The sequence below is a fragment of the Melospiza georgiana genome, chromosome 10 (genome assembly GCF_028018845.1).
Source record: "Melospiza georgiana isolate bMelGeo1 chromosome 10, bMelGeo1.pri, whole genome shotgun sequence".
NCBI lineage: Eukaryota > Metazoa > Chordata > Aves > Passeriformes > Passerellidae > Melospiza > Melospiza georgiana.
This window is the reverse complement of record NC_080439.1, coordinates 18,548,258-18,569,497: the sequence shown is the minus strand read 5'-3', so window position 1 is coordinate 18,569,497 and position 21,240 is coordinate 18,548,258. Positions and strand designations below refer to the sequence as shown.

The 21,240-nt window shown below is 41.4% G+C and overlaps 1 protein-coding gene across 2 annotated transcripts in view; it reads right to left on the bottom strand.

Moving 5' to 3' along the window:
* The window catches only part of SPSB4 (splA/ryanodine receptor domain and SOCS box containing 4), a 95,495-nt gene that overhangs the window by 40,098 nt on the left and 34,157 nt on the right, over positions 1–21,240 (bottom strand). For both annotated transcript variants that reach the window (XM_058031229.1, XM_058031227.1), the window contains exon 2: positions 13,138–13,994. In XM_058031229.1, the coding sequence (XP_057887212.1) occupies positions 13,138–13,831 (694 nt within the window). In that variant the 5' untranslated portion in view covers positions 13,832–13,994. The remainder of the gene's footprint in view (positions 1–13,137; positions 13,995–21,240) is intronic.

Here is a 21,240-nt window from a genome sequence, read left to right as displayed (position 1 = left end):
GTCCTGTGTTTAGATTTATCTACCTTGAAAGATTGTGTCTAAATTACTTCACCTTATTTTCCAATTCACTGTTACTATATATTGAGCAGAGTAGATCCCAGCAGAGAACCTGCTAATATGCTTCTCCAAACTTAGAACCTGACCATTTCCTTCCATCTTTTCTTGCCTGTTTTTAAAGAAAGTTCCCAAAAGAACTGCTCAACTTCACCAACACAGAGGTTTTTCAGAAGGGATTCTTTCATCAGGTTCTCTGAAGTACCTGAAATTTCAAAACCTATTGGACTGCCCTTACACCCACACATTCCCACCTTCAGCAACTAAAAAGCATTACATTCCCTTCCATGGAATAAGCATCATATACATTCACCAGTCTAATCATACTATCCTTTGTTACAGTTTCTAATATAAAAAACTCAAATTCTTGTTAGATTTTTAACTTAATCTTTATCTGAACATTAGATCTCCAGCCTGGATCAATGGAAGCACAAACTAGATGAGGTGTCCTCTGTAATAGACTCTATTGTGCATAATGTGGACTAGATAATTGAAAATATACATGTTTTCTCAACTGGAACATCTAGATAAATACAAAAGCAATGCCAGAGTAAGTCTGAGGTGCCAACAGGAGAGATGTGAGAATTGCTGTAGCCTGAACACAAAAGGCCATAGAGGGATGCAGAGTCACCACAAAAAGCCAAAAGAGATGCTGCCCACCAGCAAAGCCCGGACAGGGCAGGAAATGCCTCCAGGGACACCACACTTAATGACTGTCTCTCCTAACGTACTTCAGGGCAGAATCGTTGTCAGCCTAATTAATTAAAACCAGAATCATTTACTGCTCCTTGTTTTTCCCTTTGAGGCAGGAAACGACTGGAGACCGCTGGCAGAAGTGCCCCAGGAGGCACCGAATTCCCTCTACAATTACCTGGCAAAAAGAGCAGTAACATCTTTGGAGACTGCTGTCTGCAGCACACAATTACGTGTTTAATAAAGGACTTGGTTTCACTTTTCCAAAAACAGCCACATGTGTTCTATGAGAATTTGAAGAAGGGCCTAAAATGGATAAGAATTACACACACACACACACATATATATATATATATATATCTCTGAAATATATGTACCATTCATCTTGGATGGCCATTTGGCACATAGGTAGTTTGGCTCTGTCTGCAGAAGCTTATTTTCTAAATTATTATGTGGCCAAATGTGGAAGTTATTACCAAAAAAAAACCCCAGATAAAGATCTGGAAAATTACAGATGTAATCCTGCTTAATCCAGAACACTTCATTCTTTGGATGTGTCATGTAACACAGAACATCAGCCCTTTTGTGAAAAGGCTCCCTTTGCTCACCCATTTACTGCAGTCTAGGTAGAACAGAGTAAGAATTGTCAAACAAAACCAAAGAGCCCCTAAAAACTCCTGTGACTGCAACTAACTTGGACAGAGAAACAGAAGAACAGGTCTTTCAAAGCAGAGGCACCAAGAAGATCCAGAAGGGCCTTAAGTCAGTACCTCCCCCATCTACCACCTGGAAACCCATCCTCCTTATTCTGCAAGGTTAAAGGAGTGCTCTACATTTGAATCAGCTTTATCATGATTTTCCACTTTAAACAAAACAAGTGACTTCTTGACAGACAAAGAAAATAGTTCTCTTTTTGAAAACACAAGAATTTTAGAGCTTATTCGGGGGATCAAGTAAAATCTAGTTGTGTTCAAGACACATCTAGACAGCTTTGCACAATTGCATTTGTGTAACTCACTTGGTTTACCCCAATTTCTTCAAAGGTAATTTTTCACATTTTAGCTCAAAAGACTATTTTAAAATACTGTTTTTGCAAAACAGCTGGCAGAATCAGCTGATCAGAGCCCATTTTTCAAATCTGTGCAAATAGAGACAGTATCATTTGCAGATTAAAGAAAGCAAAGAATGAGTAAAAGACAGCTTACAGCTGTACACTCAGAGGAAAATACCAAAGCACTCTTCTTCCCTAACTCCTAAAAAACGTGTCATCATACTTCCTGCAGAGAAACAGTATTGTCCACCTGCTCACTAAAAGGAGACACTCCTCTGTCTCCAGCTAAAGCAGAGAAGACTTTCTTGCACAGGGAGATACCATTTCCCAGCAGCCAGTGGATTTCAGAGGAGCACAGAGCATTACTGAGCTCCACAGAGGATCAGAACATTACTGTCAGATTAGCATTGGGAAATGGATTTACCATCTGCCTTTTTGGCTCAATCTTAATCCTAAAAGCCTGAAAAACAAAGTTTTTTTACACTTAATGTGTGTTCTTGTATTGGTTATATAAATGTGGTTTTCTTCTTTTCATAGTACTGAGTAACATCCCAAGTAGAGAGAACACTGGATTTTCATTTTCACCTGCCCCAAGAGAAGCTCCTACCAAACACCTCCTTTAATGCATTACTTCATAAACTAATACTGCAGAGTTAGCCAAAAGGTCTGGCTCAAAAGCCTAATCTCTTTTTAAAAAATCACCATTGCAAAGGCAATTGTGTACTGAGAACAAAGCAAGAAGACGCTAAATTGATAGGGTTTTGGGCCTACAGCTTATCCTGCTTATAAGGGTAGCTAAACATACAGCAGGGAAAAATAGCAAACAATGCCATTTGTTATTGCAAGGTATTGTCAGTGATGGGAAAGCAAATAATTCTACAAAATGGTTTGTTATTTTCTACCTAGGAAAGCAAACCTTTTTCCTATTTAACATAACATGCCTACTGAAACAATTTGTTAAGATGTCTTATAAAGCAAACAAGTAACTTAGAGTAAATTGTTGTTAAACCAAAATTACAGTGATTCACAAGCACGGGGAATAAGTGATTTAGCGTACCATGGTAAAAGTGACCCTTAGATTTGATGTTCACATGTCATACACAAAATGTTTCTTGGTATATTGCCATTTTAAGGAAGTTTCTATCAGCACAATAATCTGGGGAACAGAAAGCAGATGGTGGTTCCAGTTGATGAGAAGTTCCTGGAGCTGTGGGCATTTGTTGACCAGGACTTTGCTGTGGGCTGCTGAGAAACCCATCCACCACCACAGCGTAATGGCTCCTCTTACTTCAGAGCAGCACAGACCAAGGGTCTGCTTCCCCCTCTAGGAGAGAACCTCTGACAGCAGCCAAACTGCCAGACACCCCTCCCCAAACTCGTTTTTCTGTAGTGGTCAATTCCTGGCCAATTCCTTCTGCAGAGCTGTCACCACTAACTGCTGCTGTGTGCAGCACCTCACATGCACCCCAGCCAGGAGCTGAGACATCAAGGGCCACAAAAGTACAGAACTGCTGCCCCGTGGCCAGGGAAGCTGTGAAAGCATCACCCTTTGGTACCAAGTCCAAAACATCCTGGTTTGTTCCTCCTCTGTTCTGTTTTAAAGACAAACTTATTTTCATGAACATTTTAAGATTACAGAGTATGTATGCATTATGTATTAAAGGTGTTTGGAAAAATGGGCCAGAGGAAGTCTGGAACTTCCTCTGCATAATTGATTTGGGAAAAAAATCACATTCTCAGGAAGCTAATGCTTGCATACAGTTAACTGCCTGCCAGTTAACAGAGCTGCACTTCAGAGATGTTATCAGAGTTTTGTATCAGAAATGCTGCTGGGGCTGATGCTGAAAGGCTGGAACTCCAGCGTTTCAAGTACATCAAGTTGCATGCAGGATTCTGAAAACATTTGCATCACAGGTGATTTCATTTCTGCTTTATTCTTGAAGTGAAATTATAAAATGCCTTGAACATCTTTCTGATGATCAGCTATATCTGGAAGTTTAGCAAATTATTTTAGAGGACACAAGATCGATAATGTAGAAGTAACAGATTAAAATTTACAGTAAATTCAGAAAACTGGGGGGAAAAAACATTTAAAAACTTATAAAAGTCCATCAGAAATTAAGAATATGTCACTCAAAACCATGCAGGGTTAATTTAGCCTCTCAGATCCAGAAATATTAACAGTTCACTCATTTCTGCTCCAATTGAAAACTCCAGTTGTAAAGTCATGAATGACAAAAACTCCTGGGAGATGCCAACAGCACCACAATGATTCCTGCAAAGTTCATACTAAAAACACGGGGAACATGTCAGTTTGTTTGACTTATGCAGGCTCTTAGCCTGCTTTACAACAAAGTAACAAGCAGCCACAAGAAATGTCCAGGAAAGCTCATCATGGCTGTGCTCAACACCACAGAGCTGAGGGCTGGACTCAGAGCTCCTGCCAGAAAAAGTGGTGATGAAAGTAAAGAAAGCACAGGGGGATGTCTGCCCATTCAGGAGCTTGGACAGTCCTGACCTTTCCTTTCCATGTGCTACCTGGCTTACTACATCAAGCCTTATTTTCTGCCAAAATCTCAGCATCTTATTTTTAACGCTCCTTCCAGACTTACCTGCCTTCTTCACATTTGCTCTTTCAAGTACATCTTTCTAGATTTTGCTGGCACTTCTCACTTTTCTCCCTGCTTTCCCCCTTCTTTGCCACACGTTTCATTCTGCTGCTTGTGCCACAGGTCTCTCATATCATTCCTTCTTTGCACACTACAGCCCTTTTGGCCAATATCCCCACAAGCCTAACTTTCAAATCTCAATCTGAATGAAAAGTGAAGCACCTGTGAGAGCATTCCCTTCCCAAACCAAGAAAATACCACTGAAGCTTGTTTCTCTCAGGGCAAGCCCAAGCCCCAGGTGAAGCCATCCCTCCTTTCCCAAACATGCCATGAACAAATTACTCAGAAGTACAAAAGGATTGGCTGTAACCAAATACTAACGTACACTTAATGGACTGCAGATTTTGCAGGATGTTTAAAGTTTCCCCTCTGATCTCTCTGAACTTTGGCCTCCATTTGTTTATACAGGCAGAGGCCAGCAGGTCATACCACTAAAATCAGCAAATTGTTTACACATATGGCAAGCATGCATGCAGCAGGGCTGGAGTCAGGGCTACAACACAGCACATTAAAGCAACTGCTGAAGTTAAAACAACAAAGATAGAGTGAGTCCACACACGTGATGAGGAGGCCTTCCAGTGCACTGAAACTCAGTATGAACCAAGAAATTAAATGGTATTTCTTCTGGAGCCAAGGCACACATTCCACACCAACCTAACTCAAGTCACTTACCCCAACATCACTTGTTTCACGAGAAGTGAGAGCCTTTGACATCACCAGTGTCAAAATATAACAAAAATTTTAAGTGCATGAGCTAATTCATCAGCGTGGTAGTTAATGCTGCAAAGAACAGAAAAGCTCAAAAAGCAAGGCTGGAAGAGAAGCAGTCACTGACAATACACAAACCCCAAACACACTGCTTGATTGTGGTTGTTTGAGCACCAGGTTCTAAACAAAACAAATTCCTAAGCTTTAAAAATTATTTTCCCTTTCATAAAGATATTTCAAAAAGCATTTTCAAAATATTATATTTTACATAATACAGATCACTTGAAAATTAGAAGTTTTCAGAAGCATAAAGCATTTAAGTTTTGAACATGTGAACAGGGCATTAGTACAACCCCACATTCTGTTTTGTTTTGATGGACAGAGAAATGTATTTCTGAAAGCAATTACAGGCTCATGCTTAAGAGAATGACAAAATATGCAAGGTGAACACAACAAGAAATGAGGGAACACAGCAGGATCTAAAATAAATGAATCACTTTGTCTTGTTCAGATAAACTGTAGCTGTCAAACTTGCTAAAACCAGAGGAAGGAGATTTTTTTAGCTTCAAGATGCTGTCTCAAAGTTTTGTGGCCCATTTGTGGCCCATTACGCAGTGAATAGACATGAAGGTACGTGGCACACACAAGAACATTATTAGCTTCTCATTGAAAAACAAAAGCACCATGTTTTTAAATGTCATGTCTGAACCAACAGAAATGGAATTCCCATTTCCAATGGGGGGACAGCATGCTGTAAAAATGAAAGTGTCTGCTGTGAGAAATACAACTGTCAAACAAAAGTTATAATTTTTTAACGTTACCTGCTTTGCTCGTAATACATTTTGGTTTAATACAGATCACTTCTCTGGAATAAGGCAATTTTTTTGGCCAATCAGTGATAGGGGATAATAACTTCTAGCATCTCCTCTGCCTCAACCCTGAGTGAGCTCCAGCACTGAAGACTGAAATGTCCCATCTCACACTTCTAGCATTGAGGTTTTCAGCAGAAATCAGATTTGATAACAGACTGGAAGACAGATTTGATCATCAGTCCCAACCCAAACAGTTTAAAGTGAAAGACTGAAGGTGTATTGTCAAATCAAAGCAGATGAGGGGAAGCTTTGATCCAGTGCTGTCCTGCTAGCAGGGCTCTTCTGCTCTTATCTTCAAAGGGCAACACAAACCTGAACCTGAGAACACAGGGACTATCATGCTCTGGGGGTTTCCACACTGGCTGTCTGGGGAAATACAGAATACACCTACTCATGGACACACACAGGGCTGGGGAGAAAAGAGTCAAGGAAAATTGAGTACAAAAGGATGACTTGCAACTGAACCTACCACCTTTCAGCAGAGTGAAACACTATCCCAGAAAGTGGGATAAGGCTGCTCAGCTCAGAGTTACAGCAGCAAAAGCACAAATCCCTTTCTGCTGTTTGCCTGCTTCCAAGTACTTCACAGCCCCAGCACTATTTTCACACAGTGTTACTGCTAGGGCATCTTTATTCTCCTGTACACAGGGAGCACCAGCACTACTTTCAGCAGAACCACCTGCAGAAGCATCTCTGGACATGCTCATTTTCAGGCCCATTACCGGTCAATTTACCATAAAAATATGAATTTTACCATAATATAAAGATTGGTATAGAACTGCCACTCATGAGCCAAAACACACTCTTTTTTTAGAGTGGAATTTTCTCTGAGCTCAAACTAGAAAACAGATTCTTTAACTGCTTCTCTAGTAGAGAAGCTACACTGGATTTAGGAGAAAGAGGCCATGGGCAAAAAGAGCTTGTAATTACAGAAGGGTGAAACTTCCATGGCTAGATAGACAAAGGAGTAACTTAAGGAGAAATATAACTTATGACGAAACACATATGAAACAGAAAACTGTCAAAGTTAAAAACGCATATGCATTTTGGCAATAAAATAAATATTCCACCCAATGACAGAAGCATCCCTGTTTGCCCTGAAACTTGGATTTACAGCCTACAGTTCCCAAAAGCAATACAGATAGAGCAAATCAAAAGACAATAGTCTTTTACAAATTTCCACTTCTAATACTAACCTGTGAGAATTAATTCACATTGCTTAGCAATTCCATCATAGTAGCTCAAGCAAATTCATAAAAGAATTAAGCAAGGCTATCAAGTTGCTATTTTAGTGTAATAAGTACAATATTCACAGTGTAACTTGCTCACTTCAAAGAGAGTTGTAGTCACTGCTCTTCTTATTTCTTAAGAACAGGATACATGGGAAATCAGTGGAAACATGATCAGAACACATTATTAAGAACACATTATTTTTTCCTTAAAACTGCAGATTTGGCAGTTGCCATGGCACTTTTAGGAACCAGAGAGGGAAGAATAAACACTAGGTATGTCAGGATGCAAAGAATCCACAGCCCAGCTGTGCACTACTGATGGCTGTTCTTAGCCTTGGGAACTACAGCTTGAAACAAATTATCCCAGCACCTTCTTTTGTGCTAGGCCAATGACAACTGGATCCCTTACTAATAAACAAATTAGACAAGACTGGAAGGAAAAAAGAAACCAAATCCACAAATAATTCCCAAACCATAAAACTTGCTAACTGTAAAGCTGATCTGTGCCCTTGGACTGTCAGAGAAGGCTCTATCACTGAAGGTCTTAACAGAAAAAAGTTATATAAAACAAACCCATTCATCATTACAGCTAAAATCACACATTTAAATCTGAAAGTCCTTCTCTGGAAGAGTGACACTGCACCTGATCTTCTACAGTTATCAGTAACAAAAATGCACTACCTAAAGCTGGGGACAAGGACAAAAGAAACCCACCAAGGTTTAGGTAAGTATTTATTATTGCTTAGTGTGGCAACAGAAGAGAAACTCAACTGGGGAAGGAAAGAAAAAAATGGGGACTGAATAAATGAAGAGTATCTGGGAGAGAGATGTAAAGCAGAGACCACCAAGAAGGGGCAGGGGGTGGCTGGGGTGAAAAGCCACTCAGCAGAGTGGCATACTCTAGGGACAATACAGTGATTTCAACCTGCTGGGAAAAGGCTGAGAATTAATTAGCAAGTGTCAACAAATTAGGATTAAAGGACAAAAAAATTCACTTAATCCAGGGAAGGGGAGTGCATTTAGAAGAAGACAAAAACCCCCCTAACAATAGCTATCTGGCTCCTGAAGCAGGCACTGAAAATGCTGTTTCCTGTTAAATTATCTCAAAAGTTAAAGATTGCTTCTTCACAGAATGGCTGCTTAATTGCTGCTGCTTCATCCTCTGACTGCATGTCTGTAGGGAAAATCCTTTCTAAGCTTTAGCAATACTGGATTTTCAGAATATGTTATTTCCACTGCAGCCTCCAGAGTCTTGTATTGTATTAATAGCATAAAACAAGTTTAGATAAACAAAAAACCAAATCCATTAAGAAATTTTAATTGAAACCCAGAATGTGATGAGAGATTATGGATTTCTTCTGGCAGTTAATAACGTCACAATTTTGACTTAGATTTCTTTATGGCAAAAAAGCCTCCAAGGGGAAGACTGTATGTTCATAACTAGCAATTGTGGTATGTTAGACACAGTCCAATGTGAATTAAAATAAAATGAGAATAGTAGGAAAGTTGTGCATAGCTCCAAAATTGGTCTTTCAGCTTAGAAGCATCATTTTAATTCAAAATGCTAAACACACAGAGCCTCAGGTCTGAAAGAGTTTCAGGGGTTGCACTGTGATCTCTGCACAGCTGAGAGCAAAAGGAGTGAAGAGATCCCACAAGCCACAACTCCTGCAGCTGTATCAGCAAGCAGAGAGATTTGCACTGAGCCCCCTCCTCCCTCCATACACAACAACCTCCCAGAGCTGCAAGTGCCCCAGCAGCCAGGAGCCACAGGGATCATCACCCTCTCCCCAGGCAACCCAGGATGCAGGAATATGATTTACTGTTCCTCTGCCCAGTTCACACACAGGAGCATGGACTGCCTCAGAACTGCCTGAACTCAGCCAACTTGCAGGCAGAGGGAGCAGGCTACTGGCACACAAAAACAGGAGCTGAAATTTCTGTCTGGATGATCTTTAGCCCACCTATTCCTTCAGGGTAGCTAATTTCAAAGAATATATACTTGGAATAATACTTCTGTTTCCTTTGGGGATGGAAGTAGAGATGTTACAAGCAGGGGATCTGTTTCATGGCAGGGCTCAGCAGCTGCTGATGGAGTCCAGGGACCTGAGCTGGTTAGGGCCAGGTCCTGCAAGAATGAATGCAAATAGGTAGAGACAAATGTGTTCCATAAATTATACTTGTAAGTAAGTGTCTTCTCTTCTGAAACACATGCTTCCAGCTTCCTGAGCTCAACAATTATTTTGAGAATGGAGTAAGGACTGTGGGAGGTTTAGTGCAAGAACTGCAATGAGTTCAGTTTATACCTACTCAGTGACCAAGTTTCCCATCACAGCATTGTTATATTGATTGTCCTCACAATACTTTGTTTAAACACTAATGGATCAGTCATGATCTGCAATGTACATTTACACAGAAGTGTTTTGCTATTTCTCTGTTCCAGTCTATAAACAGTCTCCAGGACTCCTCATCAGACACCAGATATAAATAGACCAGCTTTTTGTAAACAAGCACATGCCCTGATCTGAAAAGTAACATTTACTGCTTTTATGTTATTTGAGGTTTTTAATTACTGCAATAGGCAGTAAGTCAGAAGACTGATGTAAAATTCTGTCTTCTGTCTAGCTTAGGAACTGGGCAGACATCAGTGTGGTAGGTACTGATAGCGTTTGATCAAAGGAGTTTGTGCTGGGAAGAACTCAATGAATTTACTGTGAGCACTCTCCATCCTGTCCCTCTGCCTTTCCTCCCAAACCTTGAAAACATTTGCAGCTCCAAGTTTCTCAAAATAAAAAAAGGGGAAAAATGTCTTGTGTAAAGGCACAGATCATCTTAATGTGATGTTCGAGGTAGTTTCTGAAACAGAATCCTGTGGGTATCAGATGCAGCTGGCAGAAGAACAACTGATTTTAATTACAGCATTATTCTAGGAGCAATATCCAGAGTCCAGAGGGCACACAGGTCCTTGATCTTTGACCTGCAGCCTTATCCTCCTGTGAATCTGCCATCCCTGCAGTAATTAACACACTTGGAACTCTGCATCATCTGTGAGGTATGTTTAAGTTCATTGCAGCTGCATGAAAGCCATCCTCTGAGCCTTTCACTCTTCCATTCCTGCAAGCCTTTCACTCTCTGCCAAGCAACTGAAATACAGGGGCCTTTAAAGTATTCAGAGGTCTTCCATTTAAGCAGCAAGTATTAAAAACACTAGAAATTCCCTGCCGTGGAGGTCTCCGTTTGCCCTGCAGGACTCCACACAAACAACCATCCCAAGCTGTGGTTTGCATTCTGAACGGCAGCAATCAATCACTGAATAGAAAGTTACCAGGCACTGTTTGACAGCAGCTCCAAGACCAGCTAAGTTACTATGGGCAGCTCTACCAAAAGCTGCACTCAGGAGCAGGAAATACTTCAGGGAATAGGGGGAAAAAAGATTAGGAGGGAAAAAAAAAGGGGGGAAAAAGAAGAGCTAACTGGTAATGTTAGAAAGAAATCAAACGGTAACAACTTCCCACATACATATATGTTCAAATGTATTTAAATTTGTGAACACAACTATTCTTCAATACCTGCTCTGATTTTCACAAGAACAAGCAACTATAAAACCTGCAATCAGAAGTGCTATGAGTGCAAATTTGGAGAGTGCCACAGCCAAACCTGCAGTGTTGCACAAGGGCTGGCTGGATAGAAACACCCTTAGTGGAAAAAAGACAGTGTTTGCTCTGGAGCACCAGCTAAACAAGCTCATTTGGTTTCTTGAATGCTGTTTTTGTTTCAGGACAGGAATGGATCAGTGAACATGTGATAACAAATGATGTGATTCCAGGATGTCAAACTGCCCCACAGCCAAGTGGTTTTAAACTTCCTCTTCACATGATCAGATTAACACTCAGGCCTACATAAAGGTTTGGTTCACAAGTTAACTTTTATCCATGGGTTTATGTGTTTAAAAACAATACAGACTGTGACTTTCTCAGGGATAGTTTAGGAAGCTATCCTGCCTCTTCCAGCAAAATTATCCCACGAGAAACCAGATGGGAATTTTTCTCTCTGCCATCTCACACACCACAGCTATCCTTCTCCACTTAGTCCCTTTTATTTTGTAATTTCTACCAAACTCATTCACATCCTCCTCCTGTGTTTTCATCCTCCTAGAGCTCCCTTGAGCAGCCCTGTGAAAGCTACAAAAGGAATGCAGAACAATTCCTTGTGTGGACGTGATGGACAAAGCTGAGCTGTACTTTGCTTAGTTTGGCAGATATTCACAGTATTATAAAAACTGCTTTCACAAACAAATACTCGGTTTGCAAAAGTCTCTCTCCCCCACAATCCAAGAAAAAGACTGTCAGCACATCATTCTGCAATGGCTGAGTAATTGCAAAATACTTAAGATCCTTGGATATTCCCCTGTATGAAAGCACTTGGGAAGCTGCCATTTAGCATCCAGCTGTAAAACCTGCAGGGCTTCTGTGGATAAAAAGTCTTTCCCTCAGAGCTTATTAGAGATGTTTAGAAAAGGTAATCTTAAGCAGGGTCAAACTATTTAATTTTGTTTCTAGTTGGTATGTCAGATATAAGGTTAACCAGCGGAGAATTAATTTTTGACAGAAAAAATATTTAGACCACTCCGTCCTAATGGAAAAGGATAGTAAATTCTTTTAGAAATTACTAATTAAAAAACAAGTATTGAACATTTGCCCAAGTTCCACTTGCTACCTTGTCCATTCTTTTATTCCCCAGTTTCCAGCAGCTGAGAAGCTGACAGTGAGCAGCATCCCTTCTTGCAGGATCTGGCCCTGACCAGCTCAGGTCCCTGGGCTCTATCATCAGTTACTGAGCCCTGCCATGAAACAGATCCTCTGCTTTTCACATCTCTACTTACATACCCAAAGGAAACAGAAGTATTATTCAAAGTATATTCTTTGAATTTAGCTACCCTGAAGGAATAGGTGGACTAAAGACCATCCAACCAGAAATTCTGGCTCTTGTTTTTGTGCGCCAGTAGCCTGCTCACCCTACATGCAAGCTGGCTGAGTTCAGGCAGTTCTGAGGCAGCCCATGCTCCTGTGTGTGAACTGGGCACAGACCTGGCAGAGCCCATGCCCTCCTGTGCATGGAGAACTGGACAGGACCCACTTCTGGCACTCACCTGCTGCTGGGCCACTGCCTGGGGGTCACAGCAGCAACACGCTTCTCCTTGTCATCTAACAATTTCATTAGATATTACCCTGTTAGAAATAGCTCATGCTTATCCAAAGCCCTGGATTTCTGGACAATATTCAGAGAGAGACTACCTTCTGAAGTGAACTAGGAACACAGCTCTCTTTCAGAAAAACGGCTGAAAGCAGTATTTGATCTGAGTTTCCAGATTCTTGGGATCCACAGCTGCTTCTGAGGGTTCTGAGAAGGCAACTACAGAAAGAAAGTTGTCTGGCCAGTCTTCAAGTATGTTTATGCACACCAAGTAAGAGTTTCCACTACTACAGGAAATTTTTACAGGATCCACAAATCCTATTTGGAAACCACAGATTTAAAACATATCCTCCAGTAAACAAGAGTTCTACTGTTAAATATACCCAGGAAGTTTCTCAGTATCTTTTTCTCAGCCCGTTCAGTTTCTTTGGACACAGAATTCTTGCCACTCTGCCTGTCAAGAAGGAAGGTATTTTGACACAATCCATACCATCATTACCAGACACAGAGATATATTCATTGTGGGCAGTAAATACAGAGTGCAGTCTCCTCACAGTTGAACAGTCTGCTCCCCTCAGCATACTGTCCACAGCAGAAGGAGAAAGAAAAACCTCTATATAAGAAAAATCAAGAAGGTAACAAAAAAAAAATGTGGTAACACTTACGGTCAAGTCCATTGATGTATCTCATTGTAATTTCACAGTGCCCCCAAACTGCACTGACTATGGGGTAAAGTTTTTTCCCTTTTAGTCCTCTGAAGGCCACTCCAAGATACTGTCCATCGACCATGAAGCTAAGCGTCCCTTCATCCATATCCAAAACCACCAGTAAGGAGTCTGGGAGTACAAAAGACTCATCTGGTTCCAAAAAGACGGGGTACGTGACCCCGGGCTGGTTTTTACAGTTGTGGTAGAGTTTGTTGCGCCCCAGATCCCAGCCCCAGGATTCATTGTTGCTACCAACCAAGGACGTGTACCCCACCGAGTGCAGCGGTGCCTCGGCCGTGGAGACGCCCACCACGGCGTGAGTCCCGCGCTGCCTCGTGGGCCAGTGGATCTGCCACACGTGCAGGCCCCGCGTGTAGCCCACCTTGCCCCGGATGCAATCCGTGCTCTGTGCCACAGGGTGTCTGTGGAAAGTCAGTTTGTCGTCCTCCTTTACAAAGATATTTAACGAGCGATCTTCGTTATTCCAGGCGTGTTTGTACTGGACCTCCAGCTTGGCAGGGGGCATATCCAACAGCATGTCCAGGCGCGCGGGCTTGCAGAAATCCGGGCCTCTCAGCTCTCGTTTCACGGGTCTATAAGGGGGCTCCCTCACATCCACAGACTTTATGCTCCCTGAGATTTTCTGGCCCATTGCTTGGCTGCAGGTTTACAAAGGAGAAAGAAAAGTTGACTTTGGCCCAACGTCACCTCATGAAAGCACCGTTACGCTGAGCCAGTGACCTGACAAGCTGAGTGGATTTACTCCTTCTGTTTGGAGTTTTTTAGCAGCAATGTTTTCAGAGTAAAAAATGCTCCTGAAAGAAAGCAGAAAGTTTCCAGTTAGTTCAAGAAAGCCAATAGGAAACCCACAGCATATTTTTGAAGCGCTTCTTCTCATCCCTAGGAGCTATTTTAAACAGCAGAGCTAAATGCACTCCTCCTTGTGCAGTGTCCTGCAGCGCTAGCCAGGCTGCCAGCAGGATGCGGAGCGCACCAGCGCAGACGGTCATTTCCTCCAATTCATGATAGGATGCAGACATTCCTCACCTTCTGCCCTTCCACCTATTTTGTCTGGCCAAGTTCACAGCAGGCCCAAAGCAGGCAGATGCTGTTCCCCAACAACAGGGACAAACTTTATGTGCTGTGGTAGCTTCACTTTCACTTGTGCTTTTGGTTCAGTCCCAGACACACACCAGGGCAGAATCTTTTATTTCCAGACAAGCTGTGTCCTGGGCCCTGGTGACAGAGACTTCAGCTTCTCTGCTCTTATAAAAACAAATGCAGCCAACAGCAAATGGCAGCAAAATTTGAATGTTTCTTTTGATTTCACCCTGACTACACTAAATAAAAGGAGAAAAACAACAAAAATTCATCAAGATTTTGAGGTTTTTTTGTTCTTTTTTTTTTTTTTTAATAAAGGAGCTAAAAGAAAAAAAAAAAAAAGGAAGGCAGTAGGAAAAGGAGCCATGGAAGGACAAATGAAGAATGGCCGTTTCAGTTCTTTGGCAGACATTTCTAATGGGCAGCTACTGCAACAGGGGATGTTCCTAATGCTAATGGACAGCAGGCTAATCCACAGTTCCTGTATTTCAGTATTCAGCTGACCCAGAACACAGTAAGACACATTATGGGGAATACATGATTTTTAAATGTATTACTTCTTTGCGTCTACAGACAAACAGGGCAAAAAAGCACCAGGAAAAGCTTTTCTGCAGCCTGGATAAGTTAGATTTGTTCACATTTCAGAGCTCAAGTAGAGTGTAGAGATAAATCAAGAACCTCTAAAAGTACTAGAGGAGTAGAAATTATGACAAAGTCCTATAAACTCAAATACATGATTGACATGGGATCAAACACAGTATTGCAGCAGCAGACATACTTCTGTCCTCTAGCAAAACCAGTGCCAAATCCAGGAATGCTCAAATATAGCAGAGTAGACCCACTCTGTTTATTTATTGACAGAGTGATGACATGCTTCAAGAAGCAAAAAATCTCCACACTCTCAAGAGGCTGAAGAGCCCAAGTGACAGTTGCTTGTCATAAAACACCAAACAGCAGATGGGCAGAAATATTCTTGCAAAAAACATCCTGCAATATTTCACTTGGTAAGTCAAGCCCCTGTTCTTCCTTTTAAAGAACATCTACTCCAAACGCACAGTCCCATTCCAAAGATAATTCCTGAAAGAAGCTAAGAAACATGTAAGTGCAATAAAAGGTAACAAAAAGAAGTTCAGAAAAAAAAGCCCTATAAGATTTACCATCCAACCAAGTTTGAGAAGTGAATGAAGTCCTCTTATTATTTCCAATGGGAAATAACATGTAAAGTATTTTCTGCATGTATTTAAATACAGACATTAAACCACATCTAGTCTTCTTTAAAATAAACAGGAAAAAAAGAAGTACAAAGGTGATTTTTCAAAACCACATTACAGTCATTACAGGAAAATATTTTCTGGTGGTTGGTTCCCACAAGAGCATATGCACACACATCAGTGTAAAAGAACCAGCTCACTGCAGCTACTTTTAATGTTTGAAAATTAAACAATATACATATGCATCCAACCCCTTCATATCACATTTGCAGGAAGACTCACAATTCACAGGAGCTCTCCACATGAGGTCAACTTGAATGATCCCCCTTATTCCTTTCCAAACCATGTAAGGGGAACCCAAAACTTTAAACAGCAATTACATTTAAGCTGATGCTTCCCATTTCCAATAGTGCACAAGCACTCATGGGTTGTTTCAATGCTATGATGCCAATTTGGCCCAGCAAAGCAAATTCAGTACTTTATTCCACACCTATAATCCCAGGAGAAATCAAATACTGACACTAATACACAGACAGGGAAGCAACAGGAGTAAAAGTTGTAAGCAAACTTTCATTGGAGGATACATGCTCAGGGATTGGGTAATTCCTTTTAAAAAGTGATTGAGCTTGAAAGGAAATGAAAAGGGAACACGTCAGACTTTCAAAGGGAATGTCAGTGACATCTATTTGAGATTTAGCTCTACATGCCTTTGAAAATTTCTACTTTAAAGCACAAGACAATTGCCACATTCCTGTCAGGGTGCTGAGGGGAGACAGCCGGGGAAGTCCTCAGTGCATCCTGCTGTATCACTTCCTGATCACATGAGAAACTAAACTTGGCACAGATGTTTGCCTGGCAAATCACCAAGAAATCATAAACACTAAATTGACTCACTTGGCAAGCCACAGACATTCTTCCTCATGTGCCCCAAACTACAACATGAATAGGCAGCTAATAGATAGATCAGTAATTCAGAGGAGTAAAATGCATCATTATGAGTACCTTGATATACACACAACTGTGTCTGTGCTCTGGGATGCCCTCAGTAAGTACTTAATATCTTACAATATGAAGTCTTTCATCACACATGACCATTACCACATAAATTAATTAGATAATTAGTATTTTGCCAAATAGCTTTGCATGGACATAGTATGGAACAAGAGTGGAAAAATCTTACAGTGTAGGCAGCTCTGGTTGCTGGAGCTGAGTAGCAGCTTGTTGTATTGCACTAAATAGTTTATTTAGTTGTTGCTTTGCACTGGGTGATTGGAGATTTGCACTGAGTAGCCTTCATATTGCACTGAATAGTTTATGTTATATCACATGGTTTGTTCAGGCATGATTTCTTACAACAGCTGACATGAAGACTTTATGTGAGGAGCAGCCTTGCCTCCCAACCCAGGCAGCAGCAGTGAGAGCAACTCATCCATAAAGTCCTCCTGGCAGGTCACTACAGTCCCCTTGGGGGCTTGCAGGAGCGATGTGTCTCAAAAACCAGAGCATCCATGGCCTTGCCCGTGTCCTGTCCTTTTTCACCAAGCAGATGGCAGAGACCCAGCTGAGGCAGCCACAGCAGGGAGGCACCACTGTGCCCTCCATCCTATCACCAGCTGCTGCTGGAGGGACACAGCTCACCAAGGCTCAGCCTGTCTTCACCAACAAAATCCTCCCTACTTCTACAGGTCACACACTGGCAGCACAGATGCCTCAGGAAAGTGGCTCCTGCCCCACTACCATGGGGATCTGCAGGCAGCTTCTCCTCACACCAGCAGCTGTGGGAAAGCCACGCACACTGCCATGGAGGGAAGGGGAGTGACAATTAATCTGGCAAAGGTACCCCAGACCTGCTTCCTGTCTGCAGCATGGGATCAGTACCTACACAGCATTACCAAAAGCTGTGGGTCAGGGACAACAGATTATTCCTGTCAGACTCGAGAGTGTTCAACCCACTTACAGAAATACTTCGTTGTAAAACCTTCTTACCATCACCTGAGTCAATAGAAACTTGTCAAAGCACAGTATCATTCAACCGCTTTTTTTGCAATCTTACACCTAAGTAGAGAAACTTAGATTTCCTTGCCTAAATCTTCTCACCAGATACATAAATATTCAGAAATAGAAAGAGCATAAATTTTCACTGTATAGCTTTACTTGAAAGGTTTTCCCGAATCTTTGCTCATCCCGTCACTTCAAACCACTAAAGGGGTTAAAAAACAAACTATTTCAAACTGGTTTAATATATGATGTCTCCATTACATTGGTTTAGTGACTACCACCACATTTCACCATTTATCCCTGTGTGAGAAGACTGCTGGTTTTTGCAGCCTAAATAACTTCTGTCCCACAGTTTCCCATTCATGCTGAGCTTTGTCAGGCTACAACAATCAGAGTAAATGCACTGTACAGGAACAATACAACTCCAAACAGGAAAAGCGTGTCCATGTCACTTAGCAGTATCTTCATTCAGACTGCTAAAATATTTAGGGAAATCATTCACAATAAAACCACAAATTACACTTACTACATAAAGCTTTGCTGGGACATCACTTTGCTGTAATTAAACAGGGTGCATTTCTTGAGTTTGGTATGCTGGCATCAGTAGAACATAACTGATAAAAGAAACATGCTTTCAGCAAAGTCAGCTTTCAGTATTCATAGTTGTATTTCCCTCTGGATCACAAACTAGACATGCAGGAAGCTCGACAAAAATGCATAAGAAATGACAGCACATAAACACAATTCAAAACTACATTAGGAACACACCAGGACTCAGGTTAATCCTCCTAAAATAACACTTACCCAAAGAGCGAGAGGCAGAAGGTGAGTCCCAGCTAATGACACTGACCAGTGAAAGTGGCCATCAGAAAAAGCAGGGAAGGAGATGCCTCTACCCAACAGCATTGCCAATGTCTACAGAGCATTTCTCACTCTTTCTGCTGTTGGCCCTCATTCATTTTTTTCCTCCTGCAGCCAGACCTCAGCACCACCTCCCCTGCCAATATGGGCTTTGTCACCAGCCAGCAAGGACCCCTGAATGCCAATGGAAGCAGCATTGAACCAAGGCCATTCCTCTGTGGGCACCAGAACTGCTCCCTCCCCAGATGCCTGAACAGAACAGACACAGTGTCTGAACACTCTGAATGTAACTCCAGTCCCAAAGTCCCTACAGAAGGAATAGGAAGAAGAAAAACACATGATGTGCTATGCTGGGCAGATCAGTGAAAGGGGTTTATGTATGTTCAAGGACAAGGACTTTTACCCCCAGCCAGACAATGTGAAAGCACAGTGTCTATCAGCTTTGCTCCCAGTGTGCAAACAGCTACATAACCATGACAACACTGTTTTGAGGGTGACAATGAATTAAGCACATTTTTGGCACTTAAAGAGACTGGGTAGCCTGGACTCAACTATAGATCCTGGTATCCAACATTGTTCAGAATAGGCAATAAATCAACAGTGTTGGCTTCCTTGGTCAAACTGGGAATATGCAATAACAATGCAACCAGACAAAAATGCTTGGCTATTCCAAGCTGTCCTGTGCTACAGACAAAATTTGATGCTGCATGCACACTTAGCAAGTGACATTTAATACGTGGGATGAACAATGCAGCAGTAAATCATGACTCCTTCGATTCCTGAGAGGAATGCAAATCCTGAAAATCCCAAGGACATTCCTCCATAAAGAGTAACTTGTTTTGTAATGTTACAAAAATGTAATTGTTTCAAAAATCAGGATAAGCTTGTTATTAAAAAAGACTGTGCATTTAGCTGCTTGGAATTAGAATAATCTGAAATACCATACCATCTGTACCATCTGACTTAGAAGCAGTTTAGTCATATGATGAAGAATGCAGAAAGAATCCTGAGTAGCAATGAATACAGTGGAATGTATATTTTTAAATACTTCCATCTACTGTCTTTAGGAATGGAGCTGACTTGAGGTTTTGGGTTGGTTTTATGCCTTCCTCTCTCTGCATGTGTTTCTGTAATTCTCCCTTTTCATGCTGAAAGTTGGTTTTAGATTAAGACATTTCTATTCTGAAGAAACATGAACTGAAAATACTTCAAGTCTGTAAACAGTTTTTCTGTGTAATCACTTCTCACAATACAGCAATGTAATATTTGAAAAACAAATATAGTAACACAATGCAACAAAAACTACTTTTTTCACTATGCAAGTCCTTTTAAAATTAGTGATATTTCAGTTCTGAAGTTCCTGAAAGGAAACAGCACTTTTCTTTCCAGGGTATATAACAGGAATATCCATGCAATCCCACAATTACCATAAGGGTACAGATGTTCAAGCTGCTACATCCTTTCTACCACCCTTTCCTAGTAATTCCTCCCTTTTGTCTTCAGCCACCTGCATTCAAATGGCCTTGAAATGGGTCTGCTTCAGAAATCTAAAGCGAGTAAAATCTAGTGTTTTATTTTGCCAGGTTATTTTCAGGTGAATAAGCCCTCTGATCTAGAATACCAGACAGTTATGTAAATACTTGCTCTGGCAAAAGGAAAGAGAGAGAAAAAAAATTAAAATCTCAAAGGCAGAACCATTCCTTTAGGCAACAGTCCAAACCATGGAGCAAATTTCCACAGTCACTTCAAGCTGCCCTAAGGGGCACAGCTAAACTTCATCTCTGAATTCAGCACAGGCATGAGCTTCTGCTTACATCTTCCTCTCTCTTCAAAATCATTCATCTTCCACCTTTCTGTCACAGCAAATACCTTCTTGTTTTTTGCAAACAGCTGATGTGATCATTTTTAATATTCAAGTGTCAGGGTTGTATCAAAAGAGCAAATTAACACTCAAAAAGGCTTAACACTAAATAGAAAATTATGCTTTCAGCTCCACTGCGCATTTTACAAGATCCTTTGCCATTTTATATTTCTACTCACCATGCTTCACCAAGTAAGTAATACCAATAGGTGTCACACACATGAGATTTAAAACCCAAGGAATAATTAAATTTTGTTATTGCAGTTTCTCACCGGTCATTACTACTTTTCATCAGCCTAACCCTTCTCTTTTTAGACAATTCATTTTACATTTTACCTCTACAGCTTTGTAGAGGATCAATAGCCCTACAGCTTCCGTTTCCAAATCAGAACATCCATTAAGTGACAGCCTCAAAATGTGGCTGAATACATTTCCACTGCCTTTCTTTTACTGCAGTTCCTTCTGCTGTAATGTGCAGTGGAGCCAGTTGGCCTTTAAAATGAAATAAGTTAAGAAGCCATAAATGAGAGAAATACTCCTGGAAAGCATCATTCCTCAGTCTAGCCAGTTGCAAATCGCAGGGAACGTGCCAGAGATGATCCCTGAGCAGACTGAGGGAAGGCCTGCAGATGGTAGGAGGTGACAAGCAGGCAGATGAGGGCTCCTCTGGCTTGACAGAATGGTTCACCAGAACTTTACTGCAACTGCAGAAACCGTAACATCACACTGGAGTGAAAATTTGACCCCTCAGCTCAAGATTCAGTCTTTGATTGTGTCAGTGTTTTCCAAGCTTGGCAAGGCTTTGTAAATCATAAGGGAACCTTGGTCTGCAACTGGTTTTTACCAGTACCATGGTAAGGATGGGGCTAAGGAGGAACACTCACAAGTAGCAGCTCTGTGGGTGTCGACAACATCACAAGGCTACTTCAGATAGGCCAGAGATGGCTCCACTCTCACAGTGCCTGTCTGTACACTGCAGTGGATGATTCTAGGGCCTTGCCTCACTATCTTCTATAAAAAGACATTCAC